We start from the raw sequence: 20,031 nt of genomic DNA, 5'->3' as shown, positions 1-20,031 counted from the left end.
GTGGTCAGAATTATTGGCACCCCTGGTAAATATGATCAAAGATGGCGTTAAAAATAAATCTGCGTTGTTTATCCTTTTGAAAAAGAATTCGCAAAATTCAAACCTTTCCTAGGGGATTATTATGATTATTTTTCACTGAAAGCCAATTAAAAACATCCACCCAAAATTTAAAGATAAAATCAGAGTAGTAAAAAAAAAAGAAAGAAAGCTTTTTAAGAGTTTCAAGAAAGTAAGAACAAACTGAAACCGTTTCTGTAAAACATCCACTTTGGATATATATAATAATACCCAACACTAATATTTAGAGAAAACATTTAGACATCATATACTACGGAAAAAGACCTAGATAAGGGATGGGGGGGATGCTGGCCCATAAAAAAGATTGAGAGCCACTGCTTTACAGGATGGTCTTTATACAGTACAGTACAGCAATTTATAGCTGAATCAACTTCGTAATTGATCGATTTTTGCAACATCGACTCTTATTGAACTGAAGTGAATCAACATTGAACTGACTCAAAGTGAATTACGATAGTCTTGCTTGTAAATTAATTTAACTCATTTCATAATTGATTTACTTTACAAAACTATTGACCCGAACTGAATCAACCCTGAACTGACCTCAGGTAAACAATCACACTGTTGTCTTTTTAGAGCTGTTTTACAGCAGAATTTGAATTTGTCTCATGTTTGATGAAGATTGTCTTGTTTATTAATGTGAAACTGCTTCGACGTGCTATATAAGCGCTATATAAATGACTTGACAATCAGATGGTATCTTGGCAGAATAAGTTTCATTGTGGGCTTTATTCCGATGTGCAAGCATGAGTTCTGTGATCAATGACCATGCCCAACATCCCGATCAGCTGAATGTTTCATTGTTCTGTTGCAGCACTTTCATTTTTCAATGTCTAAACTGGCTTGGAAATAAGAATACGCTCGCAATAGAAATGTAATGCACCGATCAGACTGCTAGATAGATGAAGACAGAGAATAGGCAGGAAGTTGCCTTATACGGAGAAGACAAAGAGAGTACATGAAAAGAGAAGAGCAAAGATGTATATATCTCCATTACTCTTTGAGGACGTGTTTACTTACACGTGTCTTTCCCATTATGTTATGATGGGTTTGATTGTTTTTGACCACAGTGATCCGACTCGATCTATTAGCCATGGTGCTGGAGATGGCCTGACCATATCTTGTTTGATTTCCCATGTCCTTTTAATATAAGTTTTTGGGATTCACTGTCTGGGAGTTTTCAGGGTTTTTTTCGCTCCCCTGAATTTTGAGGTATTAGTTACGCCCATAACACAAATATGGAGTAATATAAATAAAAGGTGAAATCTTGATTTGGTGGTGGGCTATTTTGTCTAGACCAATAAGCAACCATCCAGAACACACTAGCAACACCCTACCAAACCACACAGAATATGTAAACACTACTGGTCAAAAGTCTGAAATAATTTACAATTTTTGAAAGAAGTCTCTTATGCTCATTAAGGCTGCATTTATTTGATAAAAAATACAGTAATATGATCATCTATTTTCATCCTTAATGGCTTTCTGGGAAAAAAGCGATGCGTATTTTTGAATATTTCACAAGATGTGAACAAAATCTGTACGCTTGTTTTAGCTTATTACTCAACAAAAAGAAATGCACATAAACAGTGATGGAAACATTTACAGAACAAACTCCAAGTGAATGTATTAGGGATTTAGAAAGTATGTGACTGAATAAATCATTCATAACTGGAAGTCACCTTTTTGACTTTTTTGAAATCTTAGATCTGCACTGCAAATTCATAATGATGGAGGAACGCATATAGTGCTCCTTGTGACACGCTGCTGTGCTGTCATTCCCAGAAATTAGACATGTTTTACCATGTTTTGTCTGTTAATATCTCATTAATATTAATGTCATCGTTAGAATTTCCCAGGAACTGATGATTTTGTTCTTTTGAACAGAAGGGATGGAAACGCAGGTTCTGTCGCATATTATTTTTGCTATAGTCTATTCTGATTTTCGACATAAATTGTCAATTTAGATGACGTTTCACATTTTGTATGCTCTTGAATCATTGTGCATTTCCATCCACCACTTCATGCGCATTTTAGAGTGGTGCAGGTATGACATCACTTTGTAGGCCAAAAACTGCGGAAGCGAGTTAGCATTTTAGCACTTCCGGTTCCATCGTCCCGAACTCAATGGGTTTTTTGAATGGGGTTTTGGTTAAATCGCTGAAATAAGGTTTGTAAAGACAGTTTCACATTTTATCCTACGATATAAAATGCATCAGTACTAAGGCCCATTCAGACCAAGAACGATAACTATATTAGCGTCCACACCAGCGGATGATATCGCTGTTTATTCTTGTCTGCTGCTTTTAGTGCTTGAGCTCGTTACAGCAGGGCGGATTCTGATTGGTTGTCAATGTTTTTATTGTTCATCGGCTTTATAAAATCGTTCTGAAAGTGATTCCAACGATATCATTTCTCTGTGCCGTTATTGTTATAGCTCTGCTATTCTTTAATATTAAGAACGGTTTTTAGAACTATATCTTTATCGTTATCTTTGTAGTTATCGTCCTTGGTGTGAATGGGTCTTTACCCAACTTTTTTTTTTTAAATGGCTACAGCGGCAGTCGTGGAGATTAAACGTCCATCACGCTGGAAAGGTAATCTCAGTCCGCTTTTACGGCCTTATCATGCTCATAATTGTGCACTTATAAACTAGTCTAACTCAAACGTTCTGGAAAAATGTTTTTAGAGTAAAACGGAAAGAGTCGTCGGAAGCTTAGTGATGGTGACGTTGAATTTGTGCGACCGTGGTGTAGTTCGTTTATAGCCTACCTTTAGCTTTTCACTTCTGGCGACTACATTTAGGCTTCAAAATTCATAAAAGTTGTGTTCATATGTGATAATTATCTTGAAGGACCAAAACATGCAACTATAATAAACTTTTGTTGATCTCAGAGCTTGTTTTTTGCGACAATCCAAAAGCCTATGGGAAAATCCTATTGGGTTTTTTTCCTATTGGGAACCAGTGTGATGCTAACTAGCGGTTGGCCTACAAAGTGACGTCATACCTGCACCACTCTATATCTTGAGGGAACCACTTGTCGTGATGGAGCCCGTTGCTTGGGAGTGAGTTATCTGTGTTGTTGGACATCGTTTTATTAAATGCTGTGAGGAGACGCAGAGGAATTGATGAAATATCTCATATGGGGGCTTAAACGGCTGCTATGCTCAATATGCCGATGAGGAAACCTCAATATAGCCTGCCTGCATCGAATTCCGTATGAATGTCAATGGCTATGTTGGAGGAATTGTGTGCCAAGGTCAGACCTTTTGTTAGGCCTAATGCATAATGCCATGGTGTTTAACATGCACAAATGGTCACAACACGTCATCAGTATGCGAATAAACTGTTTCCATCACCTTAATGCACATTTTAACGCAAAACTGAAGATATTCTAGAGCATTTTGAAGAGTTTATTTCGCATGTTAACCGTTTCCATCCAGTTTAATTTTTGTGCATTTTTTAAAATGTGCATCAAAAATAATAGGATGGAAACCCACCTGAGATTGCGCTTTCAGTTACTTTTCCCAACCTCACTAACTTACCGGATACGTCCCATCCCGTCGTTCCGGAACATCAGAATTTACAAATTAAACACCGCTTGAGCCCCAAATCGGCATATTATAATGATTTCTGAAGGGTCATGTGACACTGAAGACTACGATTGCATCACAGGAATAAATAGCATTTTAAAATAGATATAATAGAATAAGAATATAATAGGAAACGGTTATTTTAAATTACAATAATGTTTCACAATATGACTGTTTTTACTGTATTTTTCGATCACATAAATGCAGTCTTAATGAGCACAAGGTTCCCAGTGCGTAGTTTGAATTGCATCATGTTTGACGTGTTCATATGATGCATAATTTATATATGTAAATTAGATGTTATTTTTTAGTGAATATTTATTTTTTTATGTATAACTGTTGAATGGGCAAGATATATCCTTTCTCTCTCTCTCTCTCTCTCTCTCTCTCTCTCTCTCTCTCGCTTCATGTCTCGTTCACACTCCACTCTCATTAGGAAACCAAACACACTATTGTCACCGTACGCTTTCACTTCGTTTCGAGGGCTTGTAGTAATTAGCAGTCATATTAGACCATAGCCCATAAGAGTTGTTTAACGCTAAAACAATTCTGTTCGTCAGAAGCGCCCCAGAACGTGAACACTGTTTCCTCTTATCTCGTCTGTTTTGTATGAATACATTGAGGTTCATCAGCATGCAAATTGCTCAAGGTGAATTTATTTATGTAAATGAGGACACAATGTGGGCTTTTTTTTTTTTTCACACAAATCATATAAGGTTATAAAGCAGACATTAACATTTCAGGGGAAGAAGTAGAGAGACTCCTTAGAAAATAATGAGGAAAAAACTTCTGATAATCTGAATGACACCTGATTTATTTATTTATTTTTTCTGTGGGGTTTTCTCTTGCAAATGTAGCTTTGGACATCAAATGTCGTCTTCTGACCCCAACAGAAAACCCTCAGCTGGTATAAAACAAAGCTCTTTTATTTATTTTTGTTTTAATTTCTCCGTTTGGACATCTTAAAGGGATAGTTCACCCGAAAATGAAAATTCTTTCATCATTTATTGATTCACCATGTTGTTCTAAGCCTGTATGAATTTATTTCTTCTGTGGAATATAACAGAACATTTTTTTAAAGAATCAAACCGTTTTGGTGACCATTGACTTCCATTATATGGACCAAGCAACACTGACATGTTTCTCAAAATATCTGCTTTTATGTTCCACAGAAGAAAGCAAGTCATACTGGTTTTGAAGCATGAGGAGGTGAGAGATAATAACACCGGTTTCATATTTGGTGGAACTATTCCTTTAATTCCTTTGATTTCTCTTGGCAGCTTTTTTCACGCACAATCTCTTCCACTGCTGAACATGAAAGTATCATACGCCGGACTGTAACTCAAATTGGCCAATTAAGGTTTTTTTTGCTGAGATTTCTTTTTTTTTTCCTTGCTCTCATAATTTTCAAATATGGTCCAGCATGTCCATTTTAAATACGCATAAAAAAAAAAAAAATGCAATACTAATAAAGCTGCCGTCAAGGTCAGCGTCAAATTGCATGTCAATTAATTATGAAGAAAGAAATTAAATAGAAAATTACTAAATGTGTTAGTTTAATTCATTAATTTAATAAATTATTATATTAATATTAAATGCAAATGTTACATTTTAGATTATTATAATTTACTACATGATTAAATTATGTGATATATGTATTATAAATTAAATATTTATATAAGTGGATTTATATATTATTGAGGTCAGGTCCCATTTTTTATATGGGATATATATATCATGGGAAGTCAGCAGTGCAGTTAAGGCAAATATTGAGTTAGATTGACACAGTAATTGCATTAATCCCAATACCATGGTTAATTTGTCACATTGCAAAAAAACAAAAAAAAAAAAAACAAATGCATATCCAACGTGTTTTCACATATAAGTCGCCCAGAACCGAATTGAAAATGTCATATAGACCTTGATTTCTGCTGATCACACTGTATTCCGAAAACCGGATCTGTTACATAAAGGGGAAAAATCATTTGGGCCACCGTCAGCTGTGAGGAAAGAAAGGGAAAAAACAGCTTTTTTTTGTGGCTGTTTGTTGCTGCCTTGGTCCCTGATAAATGTGTGCATTATACTTGCCTGTTTTCCATTTACTTTGCATGAATCAACTCTTTGACTGAGGATGTGGATGCGATGTGGATTCGTAATGTGGATTATTGCACTGTTGTGGGCACTTGTGGCCTAATGGCTAGAGAGTTGGACTTTTAACCATAAGGTTGCGGGTTCGATTCTCAATACAAAATGACTGAGCAAGGCACCTAACCCCCAACCGCTCCCCAGGCGCCACAGTGAATGGCTTCCCACTGCTCTGTGTGTGTGTGTGTGTGTTCGCTACTCACTGCTCCTAATGTGTGTGCACTAACTTGGATGTGTTAAATGCAGAGGACAAATTCCGAGTATGGGTTACGGTACTTGGCCTTCACTTCACTTCACTTCACTTCTAGCTTATGAACGAGCACAGGAAGTAGTTTTCTGCCTTGATGATAAATGTCATCTGTGCAATCTTGACAGCGCAATGACAATGGCTACTGTCAACTGTCACATCTCTAGATTTTCATTGTGGATTCCAGTGAATAAATAATCCATACACGTATACATATTCAGAGAACGTAAGCATTAATGCGTGAAAAGGTGGCCTGGTCCAATGTTGAGGGATAGTTGGCAGAAAAAAAGAAAAAAATCAAATTTTGTTGTCATTTACTCACCCACATGATGTTCCAGTTCAACTTTTTGTTTACTTTAAATGCATTCTTTTCCATAAAAGTATATAGTGAGTGTTATATATAATGAATACATGACCAGGTGTTATTTTGGTATCATTGTATCATTGTTTACACCTGGCCACTTCATGTGTTTTCTGTGATCGGATAGCTATCCGATCGTGAAAAGACCAGGTGTAAATGCCCTCCGAAACGCATTCGAGACGGATTTGAACCCGATCGCTCAAACCACATCAGGAGGAGGTCTGGGCCGCATTCCAGACGAAACTGGACAAGTGTAAATGCATCTGGTTGTTGAAACCACATATGTAAATTTTAATTTTAAAAATAAACGTGTGAGAGCGTGTTATATAGGCTATATGTCATGTTATAGTCAGATATAACGACGCTACTGCGACACGCATTACCGCGGATGAGCAGCTGAGCGTCTATTCATCAAGCCAACACGCCGCAAACTATCGCAAATCAAAGTGAAAGTAAGTCGCAGACACTTAACACACAATCATCTTCATTAAAAGTAAAGAAACTAAATGATCTTACCAGGGCTGTTGCCGCTCTCTCTTATTGCTCTCTTTGATTTTGAAATTAGCTGATGATCAATAAAATGCAGCTCATATCTGTTGCTCTCTGTGATGTGCACTCCATTAAATCTGCATATAGCGCGGGAATTGAAGATCGGATTTATATCCGTTTGGCAAACACACATTTATGTGACCAGGTGTAAATGGAATCGTTTTGATAAATCAGATAGCTATCCGATCTGAGAAAACGCATGAAGTGGCCAGGTGTAAACAGCCCCGGTAACACTTTACTTGAAGGGGTGTACATAAGACTGACATGACACCTTCATAACCATGACATGACATATGTCATGAATATGAAGTAGGGTTTATGCATGTTTATGACAACTGTCATGAAGTGTCTTTCGCTCAATAATGACATTTTGAATGCAAATATGACATTGTTTAAGATGTCTTTGTTATGACACCTTGACATAAACCATAACATCATAACCTGTCAGTATCTTTGTCATGACAACTTGACATTAAATTAAGTTAAACTGTCATGTGGTTGGTTTTGACATTGGCTGTCATAAGGCCATTATAACTGTGTCATGAATATTTTTCGTGACCTCAACTACAGTGGTACAAATTGAATTTGTCATTAAACAGTTATAATGGCTTCATGACAGCCAATGTCAAAACCAACCACCTGACAGTTTAATGTAATGTTAACCAATAAAGCTATAGTGGTTTCTTAAGTTTGATAATTAATCTGCTATGTCATGTTTATGACAGGTTGTGTTGTCTTAGTAATGTCAAGTTGTCATGACAAAGACACTGACAGGTTATGATGTATTGGTTTATGTCAAGGTGTCATAACAAAGACATGTCAAACAATGTCATATTTGCATAAAAAATGTCATAATTGAGCGAATGACACTTAATGACAGTTGTCACAAACATGCATAAAACTTCCTTCATATTCATAATATGTGTCATGTCATGATTATGAAGGTGTCATGTTAGTCTTATGCACACCCCTTCAAGTAAAGTGTTACCACAGCCCCTAAGTGAAAAATGCCAATTTTGAGGTTTTCACATTAAATTTGATGCGATTAAATAGAAAAATTATACGGCACATCATGTAATTAATAATTAGATTAGATTACGATGCTTTTGGGAAACGCAAACAAGATCCAGATGATAGTCACTTCCTTTTTATAGATATGTCTGTCGACTTGATTCACTCATTTTAATGATGCAAAAGACGCGCGTGAGCGGCGAAAATGAATGTGGGCTAGATTAAATTAACGCAATTATGAGGTGTGTATAATTTAAACTAAATAACTCCCGCTCGATTGGGACTAACAGTAGCTGCTGTTCACTTCTCTGCTGTTCGAGAATCGATTTTGAATCAAATTTCAATTTGATATATTTTAAATCTATGCATATATCGAATTGAGAATCGAGTTTGAATCGAATCGTGACCCGAAGAATCGATTTGAATCGAATGGCGGGATTCCAAAAGATTCCCACCCCTAATATATATATATATATATATATATATATATATATAGGCCTAACTTACAATGTGTTTCAAGTAATAACAATTATTTTTACTTAATGGTTTTAATTTGATTTTTTTTTTCCCTTGGTTCCGTCTGTGTGGCTCATGTACAGATACAGCTGCTCGCTCCTGAAGGTGGGCGCTGTAGATCCTCTTTCTCTTGGTGTCTGAGCGGGTTTTGGCTGGAAATGCAGTGAGGGCGAGACAGAGGGTCAGTGCAGATGTAATTATGGGATAGATGGGCGGGGGCAGAAGTCGAGCAGAAGTCCATTGCTCAGCAGAATCGTGGCAAACAGCTCACTTGTCTTTCTGTGAACTCTGACCTCCGTTCCCCATCCTCCTCAGAACCTGCATGTGTTTTGCTGCATTGAAGGTGGAAAGAGCAAGCAAGCAAATGCATTCTGCTTGCTGGAAATCCTTATTCTGCTAATAAAGCTGCAAGGCTTATTCTGACATATTTTGAATATTCCTGAAATTTTATTTTCCCCAAAGTTATACCTGGAAGTTTTTATTGGGGTCGGGGTCGAATAAATTAGTACTGAATAGTTATTAATTAATACGTAATTAACACTTAATACTTTATAGTTTTATTTCATGCAGACACTAACTTGCTCCTCCTTTATATGAAGAACATGTATGTGTGTGTGTGTGTATATATATATATATATATATATATATATATATATATATATATATATATATATATTAACCCTGTCGTGATTAATTTCAGAAGCCTTTGCTATTAATTAGTTTGTTTATTCGACAACCCTTTTACTGAGCATATTTTTTAGATTTACTGTCAAAACACTTGATAAACGATATTAAAAGATTTTAAATCCACTTGGAATATGATGTTAAACTAGAAGTTTTGTTTTTTGTTTTCTTTATCTTGGACATCTTTATCTGTCGCTCACCCTTTAATTAGGCTAAAAATACGAGGATTTTGATTTGCAGTGCTAATAAGCAAAATCGGTGTGTTTGTTTCGTCAGTCTATCGCTTCCGTTTCTTGGCAGTGAGATGTATTCAGCGTTAATGAGGATAAGTTGTTTATTCAGGAGGGCTGGATGTGAGAATGACACTGTCAAGGCAAGTGTGAGGTTTGACAGAAGCTGATCTTCGGCATGGGTGGGTGTGCTTGCAACTAGGGCTTGATGTAGTATTCCAGACTTCAATTCCAGAAAACTTGGGTCACTTTGAAAAATGCAATATCAAGAATCTAAGATTTGTTAATTCTCGAATTAAATTTCCATTTTTCCCTGGCCAAATGAATTGTGTTTTGTAAATGTAAACACATTTTAATTTTGCAACACACTCCAAAAAAGTTAGGTCAGATGCAAAATAAAAATGAAAAGATAACAGAATATACAGTTCAAGAACTGTTTCGAAACACTCCACAATTAGCAGGTCAATTGGTAATTGGTGAGGTTATCGTGATTGAGTCTAAAAGGAGCATCTCAGTCTTTGCAAAAAAAGTTGAGTCATGGCTCACTACTTTGTGCCAAATTTCATAAGAGAATTGCCAAACAATTAAAAAATCTGATTTCTCAATGCAAGATTGCTAAGTCCTAAGGAATATCCATTTGTGTAGGGCAAGGCAGGAAGCCTTTGTTGAATGTGTGTGACCTTCGAGACTTCAGATGGTAATGCATAAGGAATAAAAATGCTACTTGCGTTAAAAATAGCCACATGGGCTCAGGAGTACTTTGGAAAACCAACAGTCTGCATCAAGAAATGCAACTTGAATCTCTGTGACGCCAGGAAAAAGCTGTACATCAGTTCTATGCAGAGATGCTGGCGAGTTCTCTGGGCCCGAGCTCATCTCAGATGATCCAAAACACAGTGGAAATGTGTGCTGCGGTCAGATGAATCCACGTTTCAGCTTGTTTTGGGGAAAAATGGACAGTAAAATCAGAATTTGTTTAATTTTACAAAATACAATTAACTTGGTCAGTGAAAACATTGGACATCTTTTCTTTGTACTTTTGTCAGTTAAATGAAGGTTAAAGAGAGTTAACAAATCACAGTTTCTTGATTTTATTGCATTTTATAAAATGTTCCGACTTTTCTGGAGATGGGGTTGTAGTATATAGTCCTTATGATGACATTTTCTGTATGACATTCGTATTATATTTGTAGAGTAAATACAAATGTCATACGAATCCAGAAGAACCCAGAGGAACCATCATTTCAACCGTAGTTGCCTCGATATTCAAATGTTTATTACAAGACGTAAAATACAGTTCTTGTGAGTAAAATATTTATGAGGTATAATTCCATTAATAGCACTCCAGGCTGACTAGGAACATAATATGTTCCAGCCATGACTTCCTGTTTCACAGAAAATATTAGGTAAAACAAAGGCCAAATTTCCTTAATCATCCATCACAATTGGTAAAACAAAAGAATATAGTTCTAAATATGTTACAAATCTGCCTGGAAGAGGACGAGTGTCTGTATTGTCTTAATGCACTGCGAGGAGGATAGTTTGAGTGGCCAAAGACTCTCCAAGGATCACAACTGAAGGATTGCAGAAATGGGTCTGAAAGCCTCAAAAAAATGTCAAACAGCAGCTACATCGTGAGGGAAGGATTCAGGAAAAGTCATCTGCTTTCACTCCAGCATATTCAGTTGCCAGACACTACTGGGACTTCAAATGGGACTGAATTCTGTTGTCAGATGAATCTAAAAAAAGAAGAACTTTTCGCAGCAAGCCCAAAAGCTGTGTTTTTTTTGCTCACAGGGATAAAAAAAAAAAAAAGTACCCCATGCCTAGAGTTAAATATATTGCTGTATCTTTAATGTTGTGCACCTATTTCTTTTGCTGGAGGTCCTGGACATCTGATTCAGATATTGTACATGGCATGGCATCATGGATTTGATCAAATACCAACAGATTAAAAAAAATCAAAACCTGACTCCCTCTGCCAGATATCATATAATGCGTTGTGGTTGGATCTACCATCAGAACAATGATCCAATACAAGCACCAAAATCAACACAAAAATAGGTCACTGAGCACAACATTAAGGTTCTGAGCCGTATAGATGAGTTGGTGAACTGAAGAGGAGAGTGCACCAACATTGACCTGGGAATTTGAAGGATCTGGAGAGATTCTGTATGGAGGAATGGTCTCTGATTTCGTGTCAGGTGTTCTCCAGCCTCGTCTGGCATTATAGCAGGAGACTTTATTAAAGAAGAATGTTCTGTTCATCAAAGATTCCTGAAAAAAGTAGCACATTTTCCACAAACAATATAAAGCAGCACACTGAAGACTATTATTATACGGTTATATTATGTAAATATAGCTGCAAGCAGCAATTAAGGGGTCAAGCACAAAGAAGTCACGATAAATCAGGCCATCATGACTGGAAGCATCAGACCAACTGCAACAATTAGCAATTTAAAGCATATTAAGATTATTTTCGAAAAATCAAATACAATCACTAGTAATATGCTTTAATGGTTTATCACTTTTGACCAATAGGGGGTGCTGTTATGAAGATTTGGTATTGTTCGACTCGGCGTGCTGTACCAAATCTAAAGAGACGAGTTTAACCGTTCAGAAGTTATACGCAAAAAACTAATTTTTCATATCTCGTGACCATTTGGTGGCACTGCGCCGAAACTGTGCAGGTAACCTAAGGTCATGATTGTCATAACACACACCAAGTTTGGTCAGAATACTCTAAAGCATTGCGGCGATATAGCCCCACGTTCATTTTGGCGGGCAGTTCGTCGAATTTGTCCGCACGTTATTCGAGAACGGTTTGATGAATCGACTTCAATTCCATATCTTTTTGTCGGCACGGACAGAAAATGATCTGGTTACATTTTTGTGAAAATCGGTGCAACGGCCAAGGAGTCAAATTGGGGGTCAATCGAACCGTCTTGAGCCAAGGAATCAGAGGAAACATTAATGTGACAAGAAGAAAGTTTCTAGCCCTTAGAGACTTCAAATTTGCTCTGGTGACAGTTCAGACTGTCCTCTAACTGTGTGCCAAATTTCATAACTTCCCCTCAAGCGTTTCTATGGGCTGCCATAGACTCGCAGAACGGAAGAAGAAGAAGAATAGGAACGATTATAATAGATGCCTACGCACCTTCGGAGCTTGGCCCCTGATTATCTATAATTATATATTGTGAATATTCAGTATATCACCCACAACCCTCAACCGTATCCCATCATACATGTGATGTCCAAAGACTGCCATCTTTGTCAGGAGGCGAATGAAGATGCCTATATTTCACGCAGTCATGCATGTTACACACTCTACCCATCAGAAGACGCGTCCCTGTTGATTAAAGAGACACCCATAAATAAAGCTGCCGTTTCTTCTCTAACATAACGCGCTCAGACGTTGGGTTGACAGCTGAGTAATTACCTCATGCTTACATGACAGCGTCGAGCACATGATGGCACGGACGGAGAAATTCTTTACGGCTTTATTAGGGTGTTATGTCTTACGCCCGGCAGGCTGTCATCCATGAACTGTGTCTGCTGTCTGTGAGCGGGAAAAGCGGCCAGGAGAATAAGTGTTATTGTTGTGTTGTGTCCGCCGAGCGCCTGTCATTTATTGTTTGGTCTCAATTTTACTGAAGAGATTCTAATGATGCCTTAATTGTTTGCGATAGATGAATAGGGGTGATTGACGACAGGGTGGTGATTTATTGTGCTGTTTTTTTGTGTGTGTGTCCTGAACAGAGATGGTACATCGCCACATGCAGCAGTATGAGGTGGAGTATTTGCAGTTTGCTTTCCGTTGGATGAACAACTTGCTTATGAGAGAACTTCCTCTACGCTGCACCATTCGCCTGTGGGACACTTATCAGGTAAAAGAGAACCTTAAAAGTCTTGGTGCGATCAATTACATATAAAAGCTATGCTAGTGTTTTGCAACTGAAAATGGTTATAATTTACTCACCCTTTGCCCCTATTCGCCTTTATAGTTAGTAAAAAAAAAAATTGGACTGTGCAACGAATAATCACATCCAAAAAAAAAGTTTGTGTTTATATAATATATGTGTGTGTTCGGTGTATAATTATTTTGTGTATACAGTATATATATATATATACACACACACACACACACACACACACACACACACACACACACACACACACACATGCATGTACAGGTCCTTCTCAAAAAATTAGCATATTGTGATAAAGTTCATTATTTTCCATAATGTAATGATAAAAATTAAACTTTCATATATTTTAGATTCATTGCACACCAACTGAAATATTTCAGGTCTTTTATTGTTTTAATACTGATGATTTTGGCATACAGCTCATGAAAACCCAAAATTCCTATCTCAAAAAATTAGCATATCATGAAAAGGGTCTCTAAACAAGCTATTAACCTAATCATCTGAATCAACTAATTAATTCTAAACACCTGCAAAAGATTCCTGAGGCTTTTAAAAACTCCCAGCCTGTTTCATTACTCAAAACCGCAATCATGGGTAAGACTGCCGACCTGACTGCTGTCCAGAAGGCCATCATTGACACCCTCAAGCAAGAGGGCAAGACAGAAAGAAATTTCTGAACAAATAGGCTGTTCCCAGAGTGCTGTATCAAGGCACCTCAGTGGGAAGTCTGTGGGAAGGAAAAAGTGTGGGAAAAAACGCTGCACAACGAGAAGAGGTGACCGGACCCTGAGGAAGATTGTGGAGAAGGACCGATTCCAGACCTTGGGGGACCTGCGGAAGCAGTGGACTGAGTCTGGAGTAGAAACATCCAGAGCCACCGTGCACAGGCGTGTGCAGGAAATGGGCTACAGGTGCCGCATTCCCCAGGTCAAGCCACTTTTGAACCAGAAACAGCGGCAGAAGCGCCTGACCTGGGCTACAGAGAAGCAGCACTGGACTGTTGCTCAGTTTTGCATGTCATTCGGAAATCAAGGTGCCAGAGTCTGGAGGAAGACTGGGGAGAAGGAAATCCCAAAATGCCTGAAGTCCAGTGTCAAGTACCCACAGTCAGTGATGGTCTGGGGTGCCATGTCAGCTGCTGGTGTTGGTGCACTGTGTTTTATCAAGGGCAAGGTCAATGCAGCTAGCTATCAGGAGATTTTGGAGCACTTCATGCTTCCATCTGCTGAAAAGCTTTATGGAGATGAAGATTTCATTTTTCAGCACGACCTGGCACCTGCTCACAGTGCCAAAACCACTGGTAAATGGTTTGCTGACCATGGTATTACTGTGCTCAATTGGCCTGCCAACTCTCCTGACCTGAACCCCATAGAGAATCTGTGGGATATTGTGAAGAGAAAGTTGAGAGACGCAAGACCCAACACTCTGGATGAGCTTAAGGCCGCTATCGAAGCATCCTGCCACGCCGCATTGAAGCAGTCATTTCTGCAAAAGGATTCCCGACCAAGTATTGACTATTGAGTGCATAACTGAACATAATTATTTGAAGGTTGACTTTTTTTTTTTGTATTAAAAACACTTCTTTTATTGGTCGGATGAAATATGCTAATTTTTTTAGACAGGAATTTTGGGTTTTCATGAGCTGTATGCCAAAATCATCAGTATTAAAACAATAAAAGACCTGAAATATTTCAGTTGGTGTGCAATGAATCTAAAATATATAAAAGTTTAATTTTTATCATTACATTATGGAAAATAATGAACTTTATCACAATATGCTAATTTTTTGAGAAGGACCTGACCTGTATATATTTAAGAAATATTTGCATGTATATACTATATATATATATATATTAGTGCTGTCAAACGATTAAAATATTTAATCGCAATTAATCGCAAATTTCATTTCTTTTTGTCCCATAATTTTTTCTCATTTTAATGCTCTTATCAACATGGAAAAGTGGATCGGCTTGCTTTGTGCAAATGTTTTTTTATTGAAAACAACATTGACAATACTGTGTTCAATTTCACACTAACATTCTCACTTGGAGCAAATAATCTCTCACACAATGTAACACTGTCCATCAATAAAAGTGTGAAAGAAATACTGACGAGGTCCTGATATTGACGAGGGGGCGGAGAATTCGCATCAGCTGTGTGTGTGTGTGCTTGGCCATCATCAAGTGGTATTTCAGACTGGACGTGCTGCGATGATGATAGCTCAGTTCACAAAGACAAAACACACAGATCACTTTGGTCTTGTCAATGGAACCATTTGGCAACTTTTTAAAAGTAAACTTTCCATTCAGAATCTTATTGGCATCAATTTCGGCGTCTCGCGCTCGTCATCCTCTCAAAACGTAACGTTAACCAACTATTTGGCCGGCTCGCAAGCCTAAACAAGTGTGTGCGGCGTCGTGCCTGTTGTTTTGTTTCCGGTCTAGCTAGATCCGCTTTCGCTTTGGTCGACGAAGCAACAAAACGTCCTCGCGTGGCGCAAGCCATTGAAATGAATGGGTTTAATAGCGCAGCGTCCTGTTGCAAAAGCATGTGAAAAAAACTACAAAGTTTGCTAGGCCAAAAAGACCGTTAATCGCGCGCTAAAAAATTAACGCCGTTAAAATGGGTTTATGTTAACGCCGTGAATAACGCGTTTAACTGACAGCCCTAATTTATATATAATTTATATTATATATAAATTTAAATATGTTATGAATAAATAACACGTTTCTTAAATATATACATGGATGTGTGTGTATTTATACCTACAAAATAATTGTACACAGCACACACACACATATTATGTAAACACAAACTTTTTTGGGGATGCGATTAATCGTTGCACAGCCCTAAAAAAAAAATTGATTTCTTATAAGTGCAACTTTATCTCACAGTTGTGACCTTTATATATCTCAATGGAACAGAGGTCTTAAAATAAGTTTTTTATTTTTTTGTAATTTATTTAAATAAATAAATAAAATGATTTTGAGTATAACACAGAGCACGGTTACATGCACACCGATGCGCTAATAACTCCCAAAAATCCGCTTATCGGAATAACCCGTTGTCCCGGTTTACATGCAAAAAAATAACACGGTAAACAGCGTTTACAAGACTTTGTTCATAAATCAGGTTATTTCCTCTGATTCCGAGGATCCCATTTGCTGTGTCGGTAGTGATGTTCAAAAAAAAAAAAGCATTAGAAACCGAAGAGTGTTCCAACATGTCAGCGGGTAACTTACAGTCTCATATATTCTCCTCTCATGCAGTTACAGATGCAGCATTTCGACTGAACCACTTCTACGTCTGCTGCACTTGATGAGAACACATTTTGATCATTTCTTTGGTCGAGAAAGAGTCTCAGTTTGTGATATATTTTCTCACTGTGATATACACTCACCGGCCACTTTATTAGGTACCCCATGCTAGTAACGGGTTGGACCCCCTTTTGCCTTCAGAACTGCCTCAATTCTTCGTGGCATAGATTCAACAAGGTGCTGGAAGCATTCCTCAGGGAGTTTGGTCCATATTGACATGATGGCATCACACAGTTGCCGCAGATTTGTCGGCTGCACATCCATGATGCGAATCTCCCGTTCCACCACATCCCAAAGATGCTCTATTGGGTTGAGATCTGGTGACTGTGGAGGCCATTTTAGTACAGTGAACTCATTGTCATGTTCAAGAAACCAATTTGAAATGATTAGAGCTTTGTGACATGGTGGAAGTAGCCATCAGAGGATGGGTACATGGTGGCCATAAAGGGATGGACATGGTCAGAAACAATGCTCAGGTAGGCCGTGGCATTTAAACGATGCCCAATTGGCACTAAGGGGCCTAAAGTGTGCCAGGAAAACATCCCCCACACCATTACACCACCACCACCAGCCTGCACAGTGGTAACAAGGCATGATGGTTCCATGTTCTCATTCTGTTTACGCCAAATTCTGACTCTAACATCTGAATGTCTCAACAGAAATCGAGACTCATCAGACCAGGCAACATTTTTCCAGTCTTCAACTGTTCAATTTTGGTGAGCTCTTGCAAATTGTAGCCTCTTTTTCCTATTTGTAGTGGAGATGAGTGGTACCCGGTGGAGTCTTCTGCTGTTGTAGCCCATCCGCCTCAAGGTTGTGCGTGTTGTGGCTTCACAAATGCTTTGCTGCATACCTCGGTTGTAACGAGTGGTTATTTCAGTCACTGTTGCCCTTCTATCAGCTCGAACCAGTCTGGCCATTCTCCTCTGACCTCTGGCATCAACAAGGCATTTCCGCCCACAGAACTGCCGCTCACTGGATGTTTTTTCTTTTTCGGACCATTCTCTGTAAACCCTAGAGATGGTTGTGCGTGACAATCCCAGTAGATTAGCAGTTTCTGAAATACTCAGACCAGCCCTTCTGGCACCAACAATCATGCCACGTTCAAAGTCACTCAAATCACCTTTCTTCCCCATACTGATGCTCGGTTTGAACTGCAGGAGATTGTCTTGACCATGTCTACATGCCTAAATGCACTGAGTTGCCACCATGTGATTGGCTGCTTAGAAATTAAGTGTTAACGAGCAGTTGGACAGGTGTACCTAATAAAGTGGCCGGTGAGTGTATTTTCTCATATATTCACTCTGTCTAAATCCGCTTTCCCGTCACATATCACACATGAGCGCTTCAATAAGCCGACTTAACGCAGGTTAACATGCCGCGTGAAAGCGGGGTAAGGGGCAAAACTCAAGCTTAAACCGATCAACACAGCTAAAGCCGTTTTTGGCCTTACACTAATAAAAGAAAACGGGTTACGTGACCACATTGACATTGTCGACTTGAGCATAATCGGGTTAAGAACGTGCATGTAAACACTCGCATGCTTAAGAAAAACAACAAAACACTTTTTTTTTACCATCTAGAACCTTTATATCTCGTAATTGCTACTTCATCACAGGTTTCAATTCTTATAATTACTGTTTTTATCTTCCACTCTGAGGCAGAAACAGAAATTCCATAGATGTTGGGCAAAAATCCTGTGTATTTTTTGTTGGCTATGAGAGGATGGTGACCACTAGTCGTGGGTTGTCTGAATGAGTAGCTGATTAACCGACTCTGAAGTCATGAAATATGTGTTAATCATCCTATAAAGAGGATGTATTTAAAGAATCAACATTTCTGAAAAGGTTTTACTGTCTAAAAACTGAAGCACTGCACACTATTTAAAGACTACTGCTAAAATGATAGCAGTTGTCTTTAAGTAAGTCAATAATAACAACAAAAAATCAATAATAAAGAGATATTTAATAAACTAATAATACAGATGCAGGTTTTAGTGAAATTGATCGAACTGATTCATTGAAAAAATCTAAACAACTGTTTAAAATGTAAAAACTGTTCTTCACGCAAAGCGATTGCATGACCTCAGAACATTTGGTGCGCTCAAGCTCTAGACCAGTGGTTCACAACCAGGGGCCACTAGGAGCCTCAGCAAACTTTGAAGGGGGACGCAGGATAACTTACAAGTATTTTAATTCAATGATTGACTCTAATTTACATTTAAGTGCTAAAAAAACACATTAAAAATGCAAACTGAAATCATGTTTCTTCTTTCCCCTTCTCAATAACTATCGTTTTTATTGAAGTACAAACCGTTCTTGAAACTTCTTGACTTCACTTCTGTAATATATACGTACTCCCAAGTTTTTGTTTCTGAAAACAAGCATTTTTATAATAATTTCAGGAGAAACACTCTTATATAAGACACAAAGAAACTCTTTAATACATCCACCTTATTATATGTCATTACTGAAAAACACCATGAAAATGAATCTGCTTCTATATATAAGCTGACATTTCTGAAGGCAGTTGCTTCACATTTAGGTTCCCCTAGGTGTAGATGGCTAGATTTCTAGCACCAAGCCATGAAAAGACCCAGAGCATAAAAGAAGAAGAATCTTTAGCACAGCCAGGAACTTCAGAGGTTTTACTGACATCTAACCCAACACTTTCACGCTGTTCGCTATACAACAGAGCTGCCATTTCCGAGTGAATGCAACGGCCCTGGCACTTCCGTTGCGCTCGGCTCAAAATAGTTGGAAAATGATGCTTAATTCTTTCTTTGAAAGATTTTCGAATTACTTTCATGGCAATTGTGTGCCATTATAAGTATTTCTTTGTCTCTCAGTCGCATGCTCTATGCTTCCTTTCAACAACAGACGCCTACTGTCTTAAATGTCAGTTTCCTTCCATCTCTACAGCAAAGAGGAAATGCTTTCAATGGCTAACTGTCCCTTTATTCTACTTGACGGATTTTGATTTTAGACATATTGTAACCCTTTCCAATAGACAGTTCACATGGTTTGTTTGCCTAGCCGTTACTCACTGGGGACGTGTCACTGGATTCTCTCCGACAACACCAGCCTCGTCATTGATGCATGTTGATGTGTGCGTTAGCGCGGAGGGCGCCACAAAAACAATCTCTTGTTAGGCCAGTCACAAGTCAATAAGACTAGGATATTGCTTAACATGCACTATTGATCGTTTATTCCAATAAAGAAGGCTGGTAGGTTGCAGAGCAAATACGGTACATTCAAATGTTTTTTTTTTCAGGAAGTTTAACTTCCACTGATGGCTTATTTTTGTTGGTGAAGGTCTCAGTTTTGGTCAGGTTATGATTGCAGGCACTCTGAGTTGCTTTCCGATATTG

The 20,031-nt window shown here is 38.1% G+C and overlaps 1 protein-coding gene across 3 annotated transcripts in view; it reads left to right on the top strand.

The window, feature by feature from the left end:
• The window catches only part of tbc1d22a (TBC1 domain family, member 22a), a 160,848-nt gene that overhangs the window by 101,161 nt on the left and 39,656 nt on the right, over window positions 1–20,031 (top strand). For all 3 annotated transcript variants that reach the window (XM_056260384.1, XM_056260385.1, XM_056260383.1), the window contains one exon: window positions 13,175–13,302. In XM_056260384.1, the coding sequence (XP_056116359.1) occupies window positions 13,175–13,302 (128 nt within the window). The remainder of the gene's footprint in view (window positions 1–13,174; window positions 13,303–20,031) is intronic.

The sequence above is a fragment of the Rhinichthys klamathensis genome, unplaced genomic scaffold, assembly GCF_029890125.1.
Source record: "Rhinichthys klamathensis goyatoka isolate OS25496 unplaced genomic scaffold, OSU_Roscu_1.1 h1tg000176l_1, whole genome shotgun sequence".
Classification (NCBI taxonomy): Eukaryota; Metazoa; Chordata; class Actinopteri; order Cypriniformes; family Leuciscidae; genus Rhinichthys; species Rhinichthys klamathensis.
The sequence above is the reverse complement of the archived record's forward strand: the minus strand, read 5'-3'. Positions and strand labels throughout refer to the sequence as shown.